Source organism: Schistocerca gregaria, chromosome 11 (assembly GCF_023897955.1).
Source record: "Schistocerca gregaria isolate iqSchGreg1 chromosome 11, iqSchGreg1.2, whole genome shotgun sequence".
NCBI classification, from domain to species: Eukaryota; Metazoa; Arthropoda; class Insecta; order Orthoptera; family Acrididae; genus Schistocerca; species Schistocerca gregaria.
Window position 1 is genome coordinate 145,205,567 of NC_064930.1, and position 18,142 is coordinate 145,223,708.

The 18,142-nt window shown below is 43.8% G+C and overlaps 1 protein-coding gene across 1 annotated transcript in view; it reads left to right on the forward strand.

The window, feature by feature from the left end:
- The window catches only part of LOC126295266 (uncharacterized), a 710,311-nt gene that overhangs the window by 633,899 nt on the left and 58,270 nt on the right, over nt 1-18,142 (forward strand). Inside the window, exons 72-73 of the mRNA XM_049987689.1 lie at nt 6,674-7,033; nt 10,486-10,664. Coding sequence (XP_049843646.1) covers nt 6,674-7,033; nt 10,486-10,664 — 539 coding nt within the window. The remainder of the gene's footprint in view (nt 1-6,673; nt 7,034-10,485; nt 10,665-18,142) is intronic.

The following is an 18,142-nucleotide window of genomic DNA, read 5'->3' on the forward strand; positions in this document are numbered from 1 at the left end:
GCCACCAAAAAGTTCAAAGGCACCAAATTGCAAGCAATATTGGATGAAGATCGTACTTTGAGTCAGGAGCAAATGACATCAATGCTAAGTGTTGCACAACAAACAGTTTCTGACCGTTTGAAAGCTATGGGAAAGATCCAAAAGTGTGGAAAATGGGTGCCACATGAATTGAATGAAAGACAGATGGAAAACCAAAAAACCATTTGTCAAATTTGGCTTCAAAGACATGAAAGAAAATAAATTTTGCATCAAATTGTTACTGGCGATGAAAAATGGATTTATTTTAAAAATCCTAAATGAGAAAAATCGTGGTTTAATCCGGGACAACTGATAACATCGGCTGCAAAACCAGATCGATTCAGCAAGAAGACAATGCTCTGTGTTTGGTGGGATCAGAAAGGTGTGGTGTATCATGAGCTTCTAAAACCCAGCGAAACATTGAATACTAATCACTACAGACAACAAATGATCAATTTGAACTATGTATTGATCGAAAAAAGACCAGAATGGGCCAGAAGACATGGCAATGTAATTTTTTAACACGACAATGCACCTGCAATTCCTACGAAGAGGTAAAAAATTGGTTGTCTGATTGGTTTGCTTCAAAAGACGAACATTTCTATTGGCGTGGTGTCCACAAATTGCCAGAAAGGTGGTCAAAATGTATAGGAAGCAATGGTCAGTACTTTGAATAAAATGTTTTTACTTTTCAATTCAAAATTAGTGTTTCATTTTTACAAAAATACACTCATTTCATACCGCTACATCTGGTATATACGTAAATGTTCTGGCAGACAGGGTGGCCAGCAATCTGTGATTGTTTGCTGATAGTGCTGTGGTCTGTGGGAAGGGGTCAGAAGTTGATTGACTGTAGGAGGATACGACTTAAACGAGATTTCTAGTTGGGTGATGAAAGGCAGCTAGTTGTAAATGTAGGAAAATGTAAGTTAACCCTCTGGCTGCTGTGGGCACGTACGTATGCCCTGCACTGCCGCTTCCCAGTACTGTGGATGTGTACAGGTGCACCGCTTCGGTATTCCTACAGTGCTGTGCACACTGAGCTGCCAACCTCTCACTGCTGCAGATGAGTTACTTTCGTGTCTCAGGGAATAAAAAGGTTTCAAGCATTTATAGTACGGCGTATGTGCCTCATTCCGTGCTATCGTTTGCAGAAAACCTCATCTCAGTATCTCGCATCATTTGAGATACGATAATTCAATTGACCACACGATTCCCTATGTGCATTGCTGCGGAGGGGTGAGGTGCGTCCCACGTGACTGTCCTTTGGGTATAAAAGCAGATAACTTGAGAATTAAATGAAATTATCATCAGTTTTAAATAAAATTTCAAACCTTACCTAAGTTTCAATCTCTGAAATGTACGAGCTAAAATCATCCGTACACAAAGTTTAAGCAATGCATTTTTACCTCTGCAAACTCTTTGAAATTTCGTGCAGTGTTTTACTCAAATTGATGCAGCCCAGTAAGTACAAGGGATAATGACAAAAAATTAAGTCCTTTATCGAGAAAAGATGTCAGATTGTAAGACGTGCAAATTTCAAATTTTTTATGTAACAGTTCTCGAAAAATAGGGTAATAAGTATTTTACATCGGGCAGAATGCCGCCTCTCGGCACAGGTGTCGGTGTACGTCGAGGAGTACAGCTTCAGTACAGAATGCAGAGAGGACGGCTGAAGCAGTGAAACGGTTAATGGAGATTATTAGGAAAAAAAAAAACGTGTAATGTTAGACTACAGCATTGGTAGTGTCCTCCATGACACGTCACATCGTTTGTGCCTCGAGGTGTAATATTGCGAAGTGACAAAATGTGGCAAAAACGTGTGGGGGTTGTGATAAGGAAGGCAGATGGTGAAATTTGTTTCATCGGGAGAGTTTTGAGGAAGTGTTGCTCACTTGTAAAGGAGAGAGCATACGGGATGCTAGTGTGAACTATTCTCAAATGTTTCGGATCCGTACCTTGTTGAGGTAAAGGAAGACACCGAAGCGATTCGTAGGCAGGCTGCTAGATTTATTACCGGTAGGTTCGAACGACACGCGAGTGCTACGGACCTGCTTAGGGAACTCGAATGGGAATCCTCGTAGGAACGACAGTGTTCTTTTTGAGGAAAACAACTGAGAAACTGTAGAGAACCTGCCTTTGAAGCTGACTGCAGAAAGATTCTACTGCCTGCCAATGTATATTTCACGTAAGGACTGTGAAGGTAAGGGTAGAGAGATTAGGGTTCATACAGAGATATGCACCCAGTTGTCTCTCCCTCGTTCTGTTGGTGAATGTAACGGAAAGGAAATGACTGGTAGTGGTTCGGGTCACCTCACACCGTACAGTGGCTTGCGGATAATGTGTGTCTGAACACCTGCTCACGTGCCTCCAACCGTGCAAAAGCTGTGCCCTTCTTCAACGGTTTTTGAACGGACGTGATACGTTGCCTTCCTTTAGAAAGACGGGGCCTCTTATAGATATTTGGGATGATGAAGCACGACGGTGGCTTCGGCCAGCTTTCGTGTGGGCTTAATACTGTCACAGGAGATAGTGTGCCCTAGATATTCCACCGTCAGTTGGAATAAGAGAGATTTCTCGATATTGCATTTGAAGATTACGGACTGGAGGGTGTGAAACAGCCGGTGCGAGTTTGCGAGTTGTTCTCCCGCCACCGTCCCCGTCACCACAGTGTCGTCCGGCGGTCCTCGAGGAATCTGACTGTGACACGGGAGAATCGTCGTGCAGTATATAGAGCACACTTTCGCCGTTCACGTCTGCATCTGCTGTTTGCGAAAAGTTAATGGACTCCTCCCACATTGTCGGTCAGAGATTAAAAAGTCGGATTAGGGAATTACTGTCCCAGGCATAGGTTTTTTAAGTCACCACATATTCTGTGAGTAAACTTGGAACACTTCTGTTTATGTTCATTTATTGGGGTGCACCTAAAGTGTAGAAGGCCGTGTGTCTGCTACCGGATCCTCCCTCGAAACGGCGCCTGTCGACAGTGGTCGCCCGCCGTATTCCTCGGGCGTCTGGAGCATTTCCTTTGTGGAAATTGATTCCACGAGTCACTGTAACGTCAAATCTTCATTTGCACAATCACTGACACCGTTACGACGAACAGTCCCGAAAACCATTTCGTTCGGTGATCACCGATCCCAGTTGTCTCTCGTCGTCATGTAAAATGTGTCGTCTTGCCTCGATGTCAGCGTGCTGACGTGCATTGAATTCCTCGTGAAGTCCTCTGTGGCCTTCCCAGTTACTGTCACCACTTTATCGTCATACGCACATTTGTTCCTTTACGCTGTTTTGAGACACGGTGTGCACAGTGCCTGGGAAACGTTACCCGCCATGTCTCTGTGGAGCGCACGGTCCCACAGTGTGTGCTGTGGAGTGCATGCACTGCTGCAACCACGACTGTCATCATTGCCTTCTGCTTTTGTACAGGTACATAGCGTATGGTCCGTGACCAGTCAGGTAACGTATCACTCTGCTCGATGGGTGAAAAAATATTGTTTTAGTGAATTGGTTACGTGTTCCATTGATCAATCTCACAGTAACCGTTATGATGTGCAATGTGTCAAGTGCATAAGAAACATGCACACAAGTTGACATGGTGATTTTTAAAAAAGCTTAAAAATCCTATTACCTATATCAATCCCTTAAATGGTACAAAATGCATATACTATGCTTAGGGATTGATTTATTGCTATTCAAGAATTCATCTATGATATAGAAGGAGTTGTCAAGGAGATATGATTTCAATTTATTTTTGAAAATATTACTGCCGTCTGTCAGACATTTTATTTCATCTGGTAATTTCTCGAAAAGTTTTACAGCAACATGTTTTACCCCTTTCCGTGCCAAAGGTAGGTTAAGCAGAGAATAGTGCAAGTATTTCTTTCTTCTCTTATTATATTCGTGAATGTCACTGTTGTTTTTAAAATGGTCCATGTTGTTGAGAACAAGTTTCATTACTGAGTAAATGTACTGTGATGCTGGTGTAAGAATTCCTAACCTTTTAAACAGATGCCTACAAGATGTGCGACTATGAGCTCCACGCATTATTCTAACCACTTTCTTTTGAGCAGGGAATACTTTTAGCCTAAGTGTTGAGCTACACCAAAATATTATTCTGTATGGCATCAGAGAGTGAAACATGTAAAGTATGTTAGCTTACTAATTTCTGTATCCTCAAAATAGGTGATTATTCCGAATGCAAAAGTTGCTGAACCTAGTCGCTTTAAGAGATTTGAAATATGAATTTTCAAATTAAGATTCTTATTTATATGTACACCCAAAAACTTACTTTACTTTGCTCTACTCTACTCTAGTCTGGCTACAGACATCTGTTGATGTGTAATATTTATTGAAGGAACTGTACTCCTCGCAGCAGAAAATTTGATGCACTGTGTTTCTTCAAATTTCAGAACAAACCCATTCACAAAAAGCCAATTAATAACTTTTCCGAAGACATTATTTGTATCATTTTCTATTTTAGTTTCTTTCACAGGATTAATAATGTATCATCAGCAAACAGTGTCAGTTTACCTTCTTGTTTCAGATACGTAGGGAGGTCATTCACATGTATAGAGAACAAAAGGGGACCCGTGATTGAAACCTGTAGAACACCTAATGTAATTTCACCCTAGTTAGATGAAGTGGCAAACTTCCTTAAATCACTTAAACCATGTAACAAAACTTTTTGCTTCCTGCTCTGTAGATATGACTTAAACCACTCATATGCTGTTCCATGCATACCACAGAATTGTAATTTCTGTGACATGTCATGGTTCACACAATCAAATGCTTTGGATAAGTCACAGAAAATTCGTATTGGCGACATTTTCCTATTCAAAGACTCTATTTTGTTGGCAGTGAAATTGTGGATTACTGTCTCAGTGAAACAGCATTTTTGAAATCCAAACTGTGGTTTACTGAGTATCCCATAACTGTCGAGATGGCTAACCACTCGTAAGTACTCTACTTTCTTGGTGATTTTTAAAAATTCTGTAAGCAAAGATACTGGCCAGTAATTATTTAAATCTGTGGTGTCCCCTCTTTTTTGTAGAGAGGATTGAAAACGGCATATTTTAACCTGTCTGTGGAAATACCTTGAGGTAGGGATGCATTACATATGTGACTCAGAACATCAGCTGTAACTGTTCCACATTGTTTTAATACCTTGTTAGAGATGTCATCTACTCCAACAGGACATTTATTTTTCAAAGATTTAATTATTTTCCTCATTTCACAAGAGGTTGTTAGCTAAAAATTAACCTGACTAAGGTTTCTCAGCTGACTCTTCTATATACTGCCTCGCTTTTCCTTTGAACTATTATCACCAATTTTTGTACCTACACTTAAGAAATGGCTGTTAAATACACTAGACACTTGTGTACTTTTGGTTAAGATGGTCTCATTTACTTTAATAGGGAATACTACCTACCCCAGTGGTTACTTTTCCTGTCTCCCTTCTAACAACATTCCATCGATTTTATTGCCCGAATTGTAAATTTCATCTCTAAGATAAATATTTCTTGATTTTCTGACAATTTTTCTCAGCATGTTACAGTAATTTTTACAGTGTAAAATTACTTCTGGGTCTTTTACTAATTCTTGTGGAAACTGTTTGGTGCTGCATTTAGCGTACACTTCTATGTAATGGTTTCTGAACTGTACACCCTGCTAGGTTTTGTTAGTTAATCAATTGTACTTCATGGTCTGATAACCCATTTATCACAGGGAAAGCATGTCAGTTTTACATCCTCTTTCTGTACAAATACATTGACTATTAGTGTGTCAGTGTCTTTAATTATACTTGTAGGGGAAATTGATCACTGGTTCTAAGTTGTATGTCATTAATAGCACTTCTAGTTCACTTTTCTTATCAGAATTGCTTAGAAAGTTTGTATTGAAATAGCCACAGATTAATAACTTCTTGTTTTTGTATGGCAGACAGCATAATAGGGAGTCAAACGTTTTTATAAATAGCTCCCAATCTCCTAAAGGGGGAGGGGGGGGGGGGGGCTGTACACTGTTGCTAATATCAACACTACATTATCTAGCTGTAGTTCACATGCACAAACTTCAAAGTGCTGATCGACACAAAATTTGCTTACTTCCACAGTTTTTTTATTTGTGACTTGTTTTGTGTAAATGGCAACTCCTCGTTTAACTGTGCTAGATATGCAAGTGCAAGATGCTAAATTATACCCATTTATACTGACACTATCCATCCCCACAGTTACAGTACATCAATCTCGTTCTTATTTTTGAGATCATCTAAACACAGTAACAGCTCGTCTGCTTTATTTTTTATCCTCCTGATATTTTGATGCAGTAAGTTGATACTACCTATAGCTGTATCCCTATTTACTGTACACAAAGCTTCTTTTACTCTATTTTTCTCAGTTGCTGTCTTTCTGAACTTTGACTTTAACCTAAATAACCTGTTCGCCATTTTAGTCTTTCCCTGATCTGAGGGAGAGCTCCGTACAGTGTTCTACGTGAACTGAAGTTTCCAATTAATTTTGTATTTCGTATTAACTTACTTGTTTTGGCATCAGTTGCAAGTACAATTTGGAGTTCTGCTTTGAACATCTTTGTTTAACCAGCATAAACCTCGTCAAATCTGTAACCACCGAACAATGCCTTTCTCCCACGGAAACAGTACCGCCGGCTCGACCCCGAACGGCCCGTCGAAGTCCGAGGTTGGCAGCACTGTCCGGGCTGCCGGAGACTCGTCCCTCCTCAGCGGCGGCCACTGCGAGTACGACACTGTGGCGTCGGGCGTGACGGTGTCGACGGGCGACGCCGGTACTCTGACCTCCGCGTCCTGTGGCATTTCAGACTGTGGCGGCGGCGGCAAAACTTACACTGAGAGCGGGAGAACTGGCACAGGCAGAGCTGCTGGCAAGGGAGGCGAGAAGCGGCACCTTTGTGGCACCGACTCTGGCAGCCCTGCCACCACTAAGCCACAGCTCACCCACAAGGCACTCATAGCTAGTGCCATAGCACAGTCACCGTACAGGTTGGTAACACTGCTGCAAGATGATTCTTCTACTGTACACCGTCCTTAATATTTGCCACCATAGTTCATCACTACCCGTGGTATCTTACACGTATAGTAGAAATAAATTACTGTCGTTTTGGTCACCGACTGTAAGTATGATTGATGTACTTCTCCATTTGTCTATTTAACTGACTTGCAAGCAAAATCAGTGTAACTACTCAGCCTATCATTATCTACAATGATTAAGATTGATTTTTTGCCCCATCGGGCTTCTGACTACTCGTGCACCAATCTCTTCACTCAGACGAGTGCCTTCGACAGATGTCCTCAATTATTTATTTGAAATATTCTGATCTTACTGTCCAGTTTTTATCCTCTGCAGCTACGTGCAGAATTATGCAAGTTATTAACACTTATTATCCTGTTCCTTCTTTGTATCAGTGTTTTTGTAATGTTTCTTTCTTGTTCAGTTGTGCAGAGAAACTCCTCACTTCTCATTGTATCACTCTACCTAATTTTCAAAATCCTTCTATAGATTCATATTTCGAATGCATCTAGGTTTTTCTTCCATTCCAGTTTTCCCACAGTCCGTAGTTCACTTCCGTGCTTGCTGTGGTCCAAATTTCTTCCCCACAGTCCACAGTTCAATTCCATGCTTGCTTTGGTTGTAATCTAAATTGAAAACTTCCTGGCAGATTAAAACAGTGTGCCGGATCGAGACTCGAACTCGGGACCATTGCCTTTTGCGGGCGAGTGCTTTCCCGACTGAGCTACCCGAGCACGACTCACGCCCCGTCCTCGCAGCTTTACTTCAGGAGTGCTAGTTCTGCAAGGTTCGCAGGAGAGCTTCTGTAAAGTTTGGAAGGTAGGAGACGAGGTACTGACAGAAGTAGAGCTGGGAGGACGGGGCGTGAGTCGTGCTAGGGTAGCTCAGATGGTACAGCACTTTCCCGCGAAAGGCAATGGTCCCGAGTTTGAGTCTCGGTCCGGCACACAGTTTTAATCTGCCAGGAAGTTTCACATCAGCACACACTCCGCTGCAGAGTGAAAATCTCATTCTGGTAATTTACATTGTCAGAAATTACCTACCCAGATTAAAGTATATGTTAAATACTACCAGACTTCTTTTAGCCAGGAATGCCATTTTTGCCTGTGTGTTTTAAGGCCTCTTTCCTTTGTATTTCATGAGCTGTTTTGTTTCATCCACATTTACATCTACACAGATACTCCGCAAGCCGCTGTGTGGTGTATGGCGGAGGGTACTGTGTACCATTGCTAGTCATTTCCTTTCCTGTTCCACTCACAAATAGTAATGGAAAAATGACTGTCTGTATGCCTCTGTATGTGCCCTAATTTCTCAAATCTTATCTTTGTGGTCCTTATGCGCAATGTATTTTGGCAGCAGTAGAATCTTTCGGCAGTCACCTTCGAATGCCGCTTCTCCAAATTTTCTCAGTAGTGTTTCTCAAAAAGAACATCCCCTTCCCTCTAGGGATTCCCCTTTGAGTTCCCGAAGCGTCTCCGTAACACTTACGTGGTGTTCAAACCTTCCGGTAACAAATCTAGCAAGCCGCCTCTGAATTGCTTCGATGTCTTCCTTCAATCCGACCTGGTACGGATTCCAAACACGTGAGCAGTACTCGAGAATAGTTCACACCGGCATCCTATATGTAGCCTCCTTTACAGCAGGACCACTGTTTCCTAAAATTCTCGAAGTCAACTGTTCAGCTTGCCTACCGCAGTTCTCACGTGTTCTTTCCACTTCGTTTCACTTTGCAACATTACACCATAGTAATACTGTAACTTAACATTACAGACTTGTTCTTCCTACTCATCTGCATTAACTTACATTTCTCCACATTTAGAGCTAGCTGCTATTCATCAAACCAACTGGAAATTTTGATGATGTTAACCAACTTTGACATCTTAGTGTACACCATAGCATCATCAGCAAATAACCGCAGATTGTTTTTCACCAAATCATTCATGTGTAAAGAGAACAACAGCAGTGCTATCCTACTTTCCTGGGGCACTCCTGACAATACTCTCGTCTCTGACGAACATTTGCTGTCCGGGGAAACATACGGGGTTCGATTATTTAAGAATTCTTCCAGCCACCCACGTATCTGTAAACTTACTCCATATGCTTGTACCTTCATTAATAGCCTGCAGTGGGGCACCATGTCAAATGCTCTCCAGAAATATGGAATCTGACTGTTGCCTTTCATTCATAGTTCTCAGTACATCATGTTAGAAAAAGGCAAGCAGAGTTTTGCACGAGCCATGCTTTCTGAAACTGTGCTGATTCGAGGACATAAGCTTCTCAGCCTCAAGAAAGTTTATTGTATTCGAACTGAGAATATGTTCAAGGATTCTGCAGTAAACAGAAGTTAGGGATATTGGTCTGTAACTTTGCAGGTCCATTCTGTAACATTAGATAAGTGTGTCCTATATAGTCGGATCTACTTTGCGTCACGTGAGTGTAGGGGAGTCGAAACCAGTAGTGACCCGTGACGTCGTATCAACTTGGGATTTTTTTTATACATGTCATTCATTTCTAAATTTTATTGATCATTTACAGAGTAAAGAATTTAATTATGTACAACATTTAATAGGTAATGCATTTTAATGAGATAGATATAAATATGTTTTGACATAGCAAATAACCTTGTTGCATTATGCACAATATGTTAAAAAAAAACTTCTGTGTTGCTTGTGTGCACGATCGAGTAGCCGTCGAGTGCAGATCTGCTGTAACTTTCACGAAAGGGCATAGAATTGTTAATTTACAACCCGCAGTTGATTTAAAAATTATTCTAGGGAACTACGGCCTGACTTTGGTGCAAACAAATCGCGGGGGAATTCTCAAATATCGTCGCAGAGTTCAAGATACTTGGCTGGATATCGGGTGTTATTTTCGCGTGTGTGATTTGGTGACATTAACTGCAATTTATGGACATTACCTTGATAGTAACTATCAAAGATTTATATGAGCGGCATAGTAATTGTTTCGATGCTTAAAGCAAGTGAGATGAGATTGCATTGTCAGCTTGCTGATACGTTGCTTACCAACTGATAAACGGACAGTGATAGAATTATTGCAATGATCTTTTAAGTGTTAATGACCGTTGCACACACATCAGAATCTAACTGCTCTACCTGTGAGTGACTTCTGGATTGGATGAGTGATTTTTCTTCCCCCATAACTTCACGGTCCCTAATGTTATAAATAAATAAAATCAGACAACACAATATCGAGAACAGTGTTTTTCGTCAACTTGATGGAAGCGAAATCTTCAAAACGAGGGTGTATTTCTCCAATTGTACAGTGTACGGGGACTTACGGGGTACGGGGACTTATTGGACACACATTGAAGGTGCCCGACAAACGTGCCCTCTTCCCCGAGTCCCGAACCGAGATATCCTTCGGGCGATCCGGATCGTAACGTATGTTTTTGTTTGTCCGGCAGGAAATTGACGTTGTCGGAGATCTACGATAACATCGCGAGCCGCTTCCCCTACTTCAGACGCAACAGGAAGATCTGGCTGCACGCGATAAGCTGCTGCCTGTGGTATAACAAGTGCTTCGTCAAAGTGCCGCAGGAGGGCGGCGACGACAAGGCGAAGTGCTGCAACTACTGGACACTCGGTGAGTTCAGCGGCTGGACTTGTCACCGTCCCACCTACTCTTTTCCTATTCTTCTCACGAAAGAATGCTTTCGGGGTCCCAGCTGCGTCGAGTTGTTGAAACGGCGTGCTCTTTTAACCGAGCTGTTCTCGGCCACTGTCGAGTGGAACGAGTGCCGGTGGAACGCCGTTATTACGTGGCCCGGCTGTCGTCGGTGACGTCGCTTCTGCCCTCTGTAGTGCCGTATGTGGGTGTAAGTTGACTCTACATTTGATGTGCCTGAAATGTGTGGGCTTGCAGGACAGAGCGCATTAGATTATTGGAAAGGGGCCAAAATAAGGTGTTGTCAGTTTCACTTGACATACAAACTTTACTTATCAACACACGATATTACAACAAGGATGCAAAACACTCAAAACTTCAATCGACCTTCTTTGATTAATTTTAGATCAGCTGTAGGCCACTCTCAAAATCCGAGACACGAGGCCTAAGCAATAAACAGAAATACGAGGTTCTTCTGGAAGTTCCACTCAAAACTATTTTCTAAATCTTCAATGTAAACAGGCTGAAGGCCTTAGCAATTTAATTTTAATCGAACTTGGCTGGAGGCCGCATATTAAGCAATAAGAAGAGTTTCAATCAAAGGCAGAAGGCCTTATCTTAAAACATTTCATGCAAAATTTGGCTGAAGGCCCCATACAAAAGCATAACTACCTTATGCCTTAAGGGCAAGACAAGAACATTAATTTAAAGAGATATTACAACTCAGCTGAAGGCCACACATCAGCAAATAATTTAACGGCTTAACCCCTAGAAAGAAGAAATTCAATTTTAAAAGGCAGAAGGTCGTATCATAAAATATTAGACTGAAGGCTTCTGCAATGAATAACAATCTCATACCTTAAGGGCAAGACAAGAACGTTAATTTAAGAGATATTAATACTCGGCTGAAGGCCACATATCAACAAAATATATTTAATAGCTTAAGGCCTAGAGAGTGAGTTTCAGTTCAAAAGGCAGAAGACCTTATCTTAAAACATCTCGTGTAAAATTTGGCTGGAGGTCCCATATAAAAGAATAACAGTCTCTTGCTTTAAGGGCAAGACAGGAACGTTAATTTAAAAGATATTGATACTCGGCCGAAGGCAACACATCGACCAAATAGCTAAAGCCCAGACAGGGATATTACTATGCAACACACAAGGAACGGCACTCAGAAGTTTCCAAGGGTCGGCCCGGTATTGTAACACTGACGCCCGTTTAGTTGAGACGGGCAACCTGTCCAACGACTTCTTAATCTGAAGGTAACCCAACCCACAGACAGCCGACCGACCAATCAACAAAATCAGTTCCGCCCCACGCAACCAGCAAAACGACCACAAGATTTCAATACGACGACACACAGAATATTGCCACCCACAGTGACCAACACCTCAGCTGTTGAATTACACGCTGCGCTGGACACAACAACATGGTGAGGAAAATACACTGCTGAAAATTTCCTCAATGACCAGGACAGGTAACCGGAAGGTCAATGCGCACAAGACAGAAGATACCGCTGGTCAACTTTGATTACAGGGAATAAATTAAGTTAAACTCCACAGGAATATGGCTGGAATCTTAGCTGACTCGAATACACACACGTTGTTGCCGGTGGGAGTGTCCCGAAAGTGACAACCAGGATCAAACGAAGAAATGTAAACAGTCGAGGCTCGATAGTAGGTTACGAGAGGACTCAACTTTCACGTCCAAAACGGTGGGCGACGGACTTGGTAGCACTTGCAAGCAGCACCTCGCACTCTAACCGCACGTGCACACCGCCAGCGCCTCCGGCCAGACGGACACTTCCTCGCTGCTCCACGCCAACCGACCGACTGGTCACACGCCGCCCAGCCGGAAACTATATCTGCCACACCGAAGATAGTACAGCAGTACTAGTATTGATACATGCTGCTGCTGCCACTCGCAGAGAGAACAGCAACATTATCACGATAACCGCAGGAGAAATAAAACCACAGGACTGCAACCGAGGTTTAACCCAAGACAAGCGGAACTCGAGGCACCCACGGCTCAGTGCCAACTTCAGCTTGTTTAGCTGTTCTTCTATGGCCATAGCTCCACAGTGGTGTGTTACTGATCTACAGTCGTCGGGAAATTTTTGCTCGAATCGAGGTCCGTGAATCATCTGTTACCTCGTAAACAAAATCTACTTAATTACCTCTTTTTTTTTTTTAATATATAAATTCACAGTTTAAGCACAAACCGTCAGTCACCTTCAAACTATTCTCCAAATGGTCTAATACACTTATCTAATCTTTTATTCCATTTTTCAAAACATTGTTTCAATTCATCTTTTGTGATGCATGACAGCACTTCCATCGTTTTTTTTCTTCACCTCAGCAACATCAGCAGAATGCTTTCTGTTGATGTTTATTTTAATTCTAGGAAATACTAGCAGTCTGGCCCTTCAGTATATGTTTATTAAGTGTGAATAAGGTAGAAATTTTATTTTCAGTGCAGCTAAAAGCCATTGCCACAGATGAAAAATGGTGTAAGTAATTGATGTCTGTTGGGACTGGAATGTTACTGGAACTCTCAGTTGGAGTTGGCAACACATCGTGTCAACAGAACGTGTACACAGACCACCGTCAGTCACCTTCAAACTATTCTCCAAATGGTCTAATACACTTATCTAATCTTTTATTCCATTTTTCAAAACATTGTTTCAATTCATCTTTTGTGATGCATGACAGCACTTCCATCGTTTTTTTTCTTCACCTCAGCAACATCAGCAGAATGCTTTCTGTTGATGTTTATTTTAATTCTAGGAAATACTAGCAGTCTGGCCCTTCAGTATATGTTTATTAAGTGTGAATAAGGTAGAAATTTTATTTTCAGTGCAGCTAAAAGCCATTGCCACAGATGAAAAATGGTGTAAGTAATTGATGTCTGTTGGGACTGGAATGTTACTGGAACTCTCAGTTGGAGTTGGCAACACATCGTGTCAACAGAACGTGTACACAGACCTTGCGGGAATTTTTAGACTTTGAGAAAAGGCAACTAATTGGCATGCGGGACACGTGAGCATCGTACCGACAGATCACACGGACAGCTGGCAGTAGTAGAGTGACTGCCGAATAAGTGCCGACGAGATGTGCCGGGGACGACAGTGCGACAGCGAGAGTAGGCACGGGCGGCTCCTTCAGCAGGACTGCGCCGTCAGAAGTTATAGGATTGGTAAACTGCCCCTGATGAATAAGCAGGTGACAACTCCTGAGGTTGCAGGCAGTGTGTCACCATAAACCATCAGAAACTATTTACTTTAAATGGTTCAAATGGCTCTAAGCACTATGGGACTTAACATCTGAGGTCATCAGTCCCCTAGATCTTAGAACTACTTCAACCTAACTAACCTAAGAACATCACACACATCCGTGTCCGAGGCAGAATTCGAACCTGCGACTGTAGCAGCGGCGCGGTTCCAGACTGAAGCACCTAAAACCGCTCGGGCACAGCGGCCGGCCAACTACTTACTGGAAGTTGCTTTGAAATCTCGAGTTGCCATCTTTCATTCATTGCCGACTCCGTATTGCAGACGACAGGGACTTGCACAGCATAGAGCCAGATTCTTACAGAGCAGAGATATACACTCCTGGAAATGGAAAAAAGAACACATTGGCACCGGTGTGTCAGACCCACCACACTTTCTCCGGACACTGCGAGAGGGCTGTACAAGCAATGATCACACGCACGGCACAGCGGACACACCAGGAACGCGGTGTTGGCCGTCGAATGGCGCTAGCTGCGCAGCATTTGTGCACCGCCGCCGTCAGTGTCAGCCAGTTTGCCGTGGCATACGGAACTCCATCGCAGTCTTTAACACTGGTAGCATGCCGCGACAGCGTGGACGTGAACCGTATGTGCAATTGACGGACTTTGAGCGAGGGCGTATAGTGGGCATGCGGGAGGCCGGGTGGACGTACCGCCGAATTGCTCAACACTTGGGGCGTGAGGTCTCCACAGTACATCGATGTTGTCGCCAGTGGTCGGCGGAAGGTGCACGTGCCCGTCGACCTGGGGCCGGACCGCAGCGACGCACGGATGCACACCAAGACCGTAGGAGCCTACGCAGTGCCGTAGGGGACCGCACCTCCACTTCCCAGCAAATTAGGGACACTGTTGCTCCTGGGGTATCGGCGAGGACCATTCGCAACCGTCTCCATGAAGCTGGGCTACGGTCCCGCACACCGTTAGGCCGTCTTCCGCTCACGCCCCAACATCGTGCAGCCCGCCTCCAGTGGTGTCGCGACAGGCGTGAATGGAGGGACGAATGGAGACGTGTCGTCTTCAGCGATGAGAGTCGCTTCTGCCTTGGTGCCAATGATGGTCGTATGCGTGTTTGGCACCGTGCAGGTGAGCGCCACAATCAGGACTGCATACGACCGAGGCACACAGGGCCAACACCCGGCATCACGGTGTGGGGAGCGATCTCCTACACTGGCCGTACACCTCTGGTGATCGTCGAGGGGACACTGAATAGTGCACGGTACATCCAAACCGTCATCGAACCCATCGTTCTACCATTCCTAGACCGGCAAGGGAACTTGCTGTTCCAACAGGACAATGCACGTCCGCATGTATCCCGTGCCACCCAACGTGCTCTAGAAGGTGTAAGTCAACTACCCTGGCCAGCAAGATCTCCGGATCTGTCCCCCATTGAGCATGTTTGGGACTGGATGTAGCATCGTCTCACGCGGTCTGCACGTCCAGCATGAACGCTGGTCCAACTGAGGCACCAGGTGGAAATGGCATGGCAAGCCATTCCACAGGACTACATCCAGCATCTCTACGATCGTCTCCATGGGAGAACAGCAGCCTGCATTGCTGCGAAAGGTGGATATACACTGTACTAGTGCCGACATTGTGCATGCTCTGTTGCCTTTGTCTATGTGCCTGTGGTTCTGTCAGTGTGATCATGTGATGTATCTGACCCCAGGAATGTGTCAATAAAGTTTCCCCTTCCTGGGACAATGAATTCACGGTGTTCTTATTTCAATTTCCAGGAGTGTAGATTACAATAAACACACACCTAGTGAGTTTGGTGCCGGGCAGTTTACTAGCTTACGACTTTATTATTTCTGCATCGTGTCAATCAATTCCATCGGTTTGAAAATTAGACAAACTCGCTGTACAGAATATCGGACACTTATCTCGTGAAGGTTCTTCACTCAATTTGCTGTGCCACAGACGGTGTAGGACCGGTACTACGTGGTCACGTGGCTTTCCACTGTCGACTCAATTCAAGGCAGTGAACTAGTGTTCCTGTGCCGGACAGTCGTACAGAATTGGCATAGTGAGGTGGATCGATGTGGAGACACGACACGACGTGCAGTGACCGAGACCGCACGTGAACGGAGGTGCCAGATCTGTCGGCGGACTGACACTCTCTTCACTGTATCTGCTACGAACTCGCCACCGTGTAATGCGACATAAGAACGGTAGTCGGTGAAAGGTGCTAACTGACAGTCAGTTCGAAACTGACGGCAGCTGTCGTCAGTGAGTGTGACGCGACCCCTTTGGGATAGCAGTGCGCGATCGGGTGCCGATTCCAAGAGGTCATCGTGCACTGCCCCCAGATTGGTGAGTGGGAGTCTGCCAGGCAGCCCGATTTAGCTTTTATACCGTTTCCCACCTCTCACTAGGTGAATATTGCGCTGGTACCCAGACGCCCCTCAGTTACATTATTCGCAAACATATAGAAAAGCCTTAACCCACTTTTACACGAATAACAATATACGCACATAGTTGGGGTACACACATCCCATCCCGGGGGGCAACTGTGTGGCGACGGGTAGGGCATCCTGCCATCCGTTCGATAAACCGTGCCGAATCTGTTAGTAACAAAACTGACCCTGCCCGGACACGGGACAGGGGCACGAGAAACAGAAGATGGAGGAGGAGTGAATGCAAAAAGTCATAAACAGCACAGTGCCTGACTGGAGGCACTTAGTACGGTCCAAGAAATCACGAGTTTTGCCTCTTTTTGAGACACGGGACGTGTCAAATAGACATTAGACGCACAGTGTGTGGAGGGGTGTAGTTCAGAACACAGGTGGTTCTGTGATGTTTTGTTGGTGGGTTTTATAACATTATGATAGACAAGTCATTTAGATTACTGTGGAAATGGAGAATGTATTGAATTGATTAAGTGCTGCCCGTATGGTGTGGATGATTCGCCCTGTCTGTTTAAGAGTATTGTGATTTTAGATGTTTGGAGAGAACTACTGGTGAAAATTAAGTCGCACCTAGATGGTTTCTTAGTGACAAAATGTTCTACATGTCAGTGACCAGTATGCTGCAGACACTACCACCAGTGGATATTACAAAACTGTGTCCACAAGGCTACTCAAATAAATTCACGGTTTGTCAGACATTGATGCACCTTTTTTCTCATCTAACACACGGTGCTCAAATTGAATGCATAAAAATTTTAACTTTTCTCTTTTCAGGAACATTGGAATTAAGTTTCTATCTTCTACAGTTTGGAAGCAATAAATGTATTTCATTTGTTCCTTCTTTTTTAATAGCCGTGCACATAAAATTAAATTTGTAAGTTTTTGGAATATTTGAATGCAACGCCATATTTTTTTGCAATTACACAATCTTAAGATAATATCAATGTTCATAGACATTCACAGCAGAACCTTAAGAAATGGCACTAATTGGACACTGCACCACGGGAGGAGCGATATCTTAAAATTTGTGGATGGTAAAGACACAATAGCTAACCTGTACTGCTGGGACAGTTTAGCTGAAACTGTTTTCCTTCGGCAAAAGGAGAAACAAAATGAACCGTAGGTATCTCAGCAGCAGAGTAAGAATTAGACAGGGCACAGCAAAACAGTATAACATGGTAGCATCCACCAGCAACTGCCTTCCAATACGAATTCACGACACTAATCGGCACAATCGGACAACTGCTGCCGTGCCTCCTTGGCAGTGAAAACAAATGGACAATCTACCTGGGTAATATTTATGGCACAGGCCCCCATGAACCACGGACCTTACCGTTGGTGGGGAGGCTTGCGTGCCTCAGCGATACAGATAGCCGTACCGTAGGTGCAACCACAACGGAGGGGTATCTGTTGAGAGGCTAGACAAACGTGTGGTTCATGAAGAGGGGCAGCAGCCTTTTCAGTAGTTGCAGGGGCAACAGTCTGGATGATTGACTGATCTGGCCTTTTAACACTAACCAAAACGGTCTTGCTGTGCTGGTACTGCGAACGGATGAAAGCAAGCGGAAACTACAGTCGTAATTTATCCTGAGGGCATGCAGCTGTACTGTATTGTTAAATGATGATGATGTCCTCTTGGGTAAAATATTCCGCAGGTAAAATAGTCCCCCCATTCGGATCTCCGGGAGGGGACTACTCGAGAGGACGTCGTTATCAGGAGAAAGAAAACTGGCATTCTACGGATCGGAGCGTGGTATGTCAGAT